The following is a 6,113-nucleotide window of genomic DNA, read 5'->3' on the forward strand; positions in this document are numbered from 1 at the left end:
CTCTATCCGAAAAAGCATCAGCCATTGCACAAAATACGGACCACAAATGTTAACACATGTTCCTGACCTGAAGTTCTTTTTTTTGGAGGAGCTCAAACTGAACCTGAAGTCCTAAACATATTTTTTCCTTCTCCAGGTACATGAATATCATATCATCATCCTCACTGCAATTTCTATACCGGGTGGTTAACTACGTTGGGTGATCAGTCTACACAGCCAGATAGAATGCCTTGCTCCACTCCTGTGTTTCTTTTGCACTGTTTGTCAAGTCGCAGAACAAACTACCGAATTACAAGACACAACAACACATGTCCATCTCAACAGTGGGCAGTTACTGTTCTTCTCAACAGAAGAACGCGCCATCCTTAATTCCTCTGTGCAATCTACAATGTGATATCTCAAATCTCGATCGGATCTGACTCCTGTATACTGACTATACTCCCAATGCGCACCAGGAATCCTCTATACTATGCTATTAAGCTATGGACCTATGGTAGAACAAAACTGGCTATACTATACACACCCTGTTCTTCGTCATGTGAAGCTAGCATCCTTGTTTTTTACTGGTGTAAATACATGGTTAGGCAGCTCCGTGCACCGGAGGATAAGATAGAGTAGGAACGCGGCATAAGCAACCACAGCCACGCAGAGAAACGAGCCAGATACCGCGCCCCTAATTTCCGACGAGAAGAAATCCAACAAGAGATAGCCGTTGATCAGGATTGGCAACGACGCAACCGTCCAGGTCACAATCTGCACCAACATGCATGCCAAAGTCAGTTCAGAATCCTATGTGCGACTGATAATGATTTGGCCAGACTGAAAGCGGCCATCACTTACCTGTGTTGTTAGACCTATCTTGAACACCCCCATGACCTGCTCCTTGGACACCAATGTTATCAGCGGTATGAGCGAGAAAGGGATCTGAACTGACTGGAGCACGTTGAGCCACTCGTTCAGAACATCCAGCGCAGATTCCGACGCGTTGAAGTACAGGGCAACAACGATCGTCGGCACGATCGCAAAGCTTCGGGTGATCATCGCCCTCATCCATTTCTTCAGTCGCCAGTTGAGAAACCCATCCATTATAAACTGTCCGGCATAGGTTCCGGTTATGGTGCTGCTCGTGCCGGCGGCCAACAGGCCGACCCCCCAAATGGAGAGGATGGGGAAATAATCTCCCCCAAACTTTTCCTGGAGATACTGTCCGGCGTTTTCGAGCCCGATTGTGCGCGCTTCTTCGGTGCCGTAAAACCCTTTTGCGAAAACCGTCGTGACAAATAAGTTTATCATGAAGGGCACCACCAACGCCATGGTTGATTCGATGCTGTAGTACCTCAGCGCTTCCCGGACTTGGTATTCCTTGTTCTGGTCTACTTTTCTCGATTGGACAAGAGCAGAATGGAGGAACACATTGTGGGGGGTGATGACACATCCGACGATCCCAACTGCTTGCCTTAGTGTTCTTGAGCTCAGCTTAGGAACCAGAAGACCTATTTTGCGTAGAGATTAATTTCGCGTCAGTTGAAGAAAAATTATGTGGATCAAATGGAATGTGTGAAGAAAAGTGAAGAAAGATAGTTACCAACAATTAGGTCTTTCCCATTGGGTTTGGTTTCTATAAACATCCATGCGAAGGACCAGGCCATTATTGCAATCAGAACTGCAAATAGAGCCTCCAATTTCCTCACTCCGTAGTTCTCAATGGAAAGAAAAATAAAGCTGATGAAAAAAAGTATATTAAGGTAAGTGGAGTGGAACCTTCTGTTCATCCAAATAATAACTACAACAAAATAAATATTCATCATGCAAGCAAGCAATTTGCAAATACTGTGAAAGTGATATTCCGAGCAAAGCTCACATGCACCCTTTGCTACAGTAAAATTTGAAAAAACACTTAATGTTTTTAAAAAAAAAAGTTGTTTTTTTTTTGCAATAAATATTGATGTGTGTTTCACATGGGTGCATTTTTTTTGTGATGTAATGACATTCATGGAGGTCTCGGAAACAAATCGATGCTCCAAAATGCTTCCAAAAGCAGTCATTTTGGAGCATCTATTTTTAATTTTTATTGCCCAAACCTCCACGAATGTCATTCCATCGCAAAACTCTAAAAATAATAGTAATTTTTTGTATTTACTGTAGCAAAGGGTGCATGTGAGCTCGAGATCACGAACTCCATGTCCCAAATACCGGTGCTACATGCAGTAATTCAGGTAATGATGTAAAATAGAAAACATCATTTTTGCTGTTACTCATATGCTAGTTTTCATGCATTGTGCATAGAAAACAGAATGATCAAATAATTTTCACATTTCTGATATATCCATAGAGAAATGTTCAGTCCTGGTCTCGCCTACAAAGTTCACCAAAAAAAAATTTGCAGCATGCATGTCATTTTATCGATGTGATAAATGTTGTTCCATCTCTGCAAATGCCGACTGACTAAGAGTTCTGAATGATGCACCGGTAGAATCGACTAAAAGGATACTACAAACTGAAACTAACTTGATCAAATTTCAGTTTTTGCAGCTGAATCGACAAACTAAAACTAATTCGTTCAAATTTCAAGTTTTGCTGCGACTCGCTACTGAACACTTTTTTGCAGCACATCGACGGTCTCATCCTAAAGATTTGGAGTGAGCCACATATTTCTGGGAGGTGACAATAATCTCCAGAATATCTCAAACATCTTTGGCAACTGGTATCGAGCAGTACATCTCAACAACATGAAAAGGCGACCATAACTCACCAGTCCAATGCGGTGATGACAACGCCGGCCCAAATGGGCAGGAACCCGCGGCTGAGGATCTTGATGGCAATGGCGCTCCCGATGACCTCCTGGATGTCGGCACTGACCATGGAGACTTCGGCCATGAGCCAGAGCGCGCGGCGCACCCAGTCCGGGTACTCGTCGCGGCAGAGCTCGGCGAGGTTCTTCCCGGTGGCCACCCCGAGGCGCGCGGCGAGCAGCTGGACGAGCAGCCCCATGGCCGTGGCCCAGAGAAGCAGCCAGAGCAGCGTGTCGCCGGCGGTGGCGCCGGCCTGGAGGTCGCCCTCGAGGTTGCCCGGGTCGAGGAAGGCGATGCTCATCAGGAACCCAGGCCCCGTGAAGAGCCAGAGCTTGCGCCACGAGAAGGGCGGCGCGCGGCCGGTGGCGGAGAAGAGGTCCTCCTCGTCGGCGTCGGGGTCGGCGGCGATGGACACGACGATCTTCTCGGCCGGCTCGAAGGCGCACTGCTCGGGGTCCTCGTCGGAGGAGGAGGAAGACGCGCGGAGCAGCGCGTGCGCCTCCACGTCGGGGCCGGCGCCCGCGGCTGGGTCCCCGTCGGCGGCCATGGGACGACGGGCGGTGAAGCTGCGTTGCGCGAAACCGAGCGCCGGCCGGCCTTCTTTGCCGGATGTTTCGGGGGCTCCTGTGGCTGGCTGGGGAATGCCCGTGGTTAGGCCATATGATCCTCGTTGCACAAAACTAAATATACACCCCGGAAATCCACGAGGCCGAAACATTTTGGCTGGTGTGCCCTCGCATGCCTGCATGCCTGCATGCGGCGTACGTGAACCCTACAGGCGAAAGGGGGCGTGTGCACGGCTTCGCTCTTTGACTTGGGTGTTCCGCGCGGATGCACGCGGCCGCTTTAGCAAAGCGCGTGTGAGGAAAACCATTCCACCTCCGAGGACACCGTGAGAACTGTGTGGAATTCAGCCGAGTAAAATTCATCTGCATGCGGTCCTTGAACTTGTGTCGCGAGGTCAGTTTGATCATCGTACATAGGAACTTGTGCAATACGGTCACTCACTATGATGTGACAGTGTCACTTTGTAGTGTACATCGCTCCTACGCCGCGTTTTTGACTAGTCCACGAGCTCCACGTAGGCGGATGACGGGTTTATGTTAAATTGTCATTTTGTGGGTGGGTGTATTTGCAAAACAGCCGATCAGCTAGTAATCCCCAAATCCCTAGTTTGCCTCACTCATCTTCTTCTCGCGGCCATGCGCCCATCTTCTCGTTGTCGTCGCCGCCACATCTTTCTCTACAACCTTCCTCGCCGCCCTCTTTCCCCGGCCATGCCTTCTGCTAGTTCTCTCCTGCCAGGTCTTCGTGACCAAACAATGGTGGTGCCGCTCATCCCATGTCCTCACTGCTTGTCGACGGTGAAGTACTATGTTTCGAACACAGAGGATCACGAGGGTTGGGTCTTGTACACGTGTCCCAATCACTATTTAAGTAACTGCAATTGATTTCGTTCTTCTACTGGATTTGCAGTTGTTTTCCCCTTGGTGGTCAAAGTTACATGTTTTCACATTTTCTCTTGGTTTGCAGCATGGGTGTGATTTCTAGCATTGGGAGATGGAATATGTTGCCTACCTTGTCGATCGTCATTACTTGTTTGGAGACCAAGTTGTTGATGTCGTTAGAGCAACAGAGGACACGAGAGAAGAACTCATTAGGGCCAGGAGAGAAAGGACAAGGATTGCAGGTCGAGTAGCAACTGATAGAGCTGTTATGGCAATGTCTGGCTCTCTACAACAGAACATAGGCAAGCAGCAAGCTAGTGCATTGCTTGGATTAGGTGCAGTGATGTTGTTGCTGCTAAAGTCTCTTAGGTAGTGTGATGTTGTTGTGTGTCCTCTGTGTTCTAGTGCTAATGAAGAAGTGAGGATGAAAGAGCATGGTGCCCCCATTGACGGTGTCCTGGACTAAGGGGTGCCAACCTAGTCGGCCCATAGTCTTCGGGCTGGGCCTAGAGGCCCTCATTCTCCTTCAGGTGGACTCCGGAAGCTACACACCTGGACGTGAAAGATTGCATCTGCCAAAGACTTGGCATATGCTCCAAGACATCTCCTGCCGCCTACCGACCATGTAACCCTAGATGCCCTACCTGGCGTGTATATAAGCCATAGGGTTTAGTCTGTAGGGTGGGGGAGGAAATCGCAATTACATTCTCCTAGCCTTAGGGTTAGATCTGTCCTAACGATCTCGAGGTAGATCAAACTTGTACTCGATACATCTTCATCAATATAATCAAAGCAGGACGTAGGGTATTACCTCTTCGAGAGGGCCCGAACTTGGGTAAACACCTGTCTTCATCATTCCTGTTACCGCTGATTCAAGATCCATAGCTTGGGACCCCTACCCAGGAAAGATTTTTGTTCTCCTTGAGGTGGCTTGTTTTAACTGTGGACAATGAGGCAATTAAGCTCACCAACACCTTTCCCATATTATAATTATAGGAAAGATAGTAATCGATCCAAGTTTCGACTTTCAAGTTGTAACATGGAAAGATGATAACCGCATCTAATACTGAGTAGTATATAGCAAGGAGACCAAGCCATGAAGTTACTCCATCGATAAATATGTCACGGAATGAGAGTTGGTGAAACTGAATTGCTTCACCGAGATGCCGCAACTGCCACAAACAAATTTACACACAAGAACCGAAGCAACACGGTCCAAATATAGCTAGCATTCCTCTATCCTGGAAGTTTTTAGAGAAGGCCGCACACTATGATAATATCCGAGGAGTAAAGCAGTGAGAATTAATGTTCTTCCCTCTAGCTTGAGGTAAAACACATATCCATTTTTTGCAGGTTGTCTTCGGGGTCACTGCTTTGATCCATATGTGGTCGCTACTCACTCCGACGGATGCCAGGGAGCATTTGGTTACTGGGTCTACCCGTTGGGTGATGGTAGCTCGGGCTCAAACCGGTTTGGATGACAGTTTGTAATAGGATATGTGTTTAGTTACCTATTTCTCTTTCTTCCGCCCGTAGTGGCTACCCCTCTCATGATTATTTTTTAGCTCTGTGAGAGCCCTTTTGCTTTCGAGACTTTATTTAACGTTTATTTATTAATAAATGGTCGCATGCATCGCTTTGATGCAGAGGTCGGGGGCTGTCCTCCTTTTCGGAAAAAAGGTTGAAGTAGACTTTGAGATGTTTTAGCGTTTTCCCGATTCGCTTGTATTTAGACGCATTTTAGTGTTTATGTTAACTCATTTTATTCTGTATGTTGTCCAAACTGATATATCTATCTAAGTATCTAAAAGCATGTTATAATTTGGAATAGAGAGAGTAGTATCACTATTAGCAAGCCGTAGACTACTATTAA

The 6,113-nt window shown here is 47.2% G+C and overlaps 1 protein-coding gene across 1 annotated transcript; it reads right to left on the minus strand.

Annotated features, from left to right (window-relative positions):
- Positions 1-162: 162 nt before the first annotated feature.
- LOC123094486 (metal transporter Nramp6) lies at positions 163-3,576 on the minus strand. The gene is made up of 4 exons (XM_044516478.1): positions 2,753-3,576; positions 1,586-1,722; positions 841-1,493; positions 163-753 (listed from the first exon to the last, which is right to left on the minus strand). The coding sequence occupies exons 1-4, from the start codon at positions 3,538-3,540 to the stop codon at positions 535-537; spliced, it is 1,797 nt and encodes a 598-aa protein (XP_044372413.1). The 5' UTR covers positions 3,541-3,576; the 3' UTR covers positions 163-534.
- Between the last annotated feature and the right edge of the window lie 2,537 nt (positions 3,577-6,113).

Source organism: Triticum aestivum, chromosome 4B, assembly GCF_018294505.1.
Source record: "Triticum aestivum cultivar Chinese Spring chromosome 4B, IWGSC CS RefSeq v2.1, whole genome shotgun sequence".
Lineage (NCBI taxonomy): Eukaryota > Viridiplantae > Streptophyta > Magnoliopsida > Poales > Poaceae > Triticum > Triticum aestivum.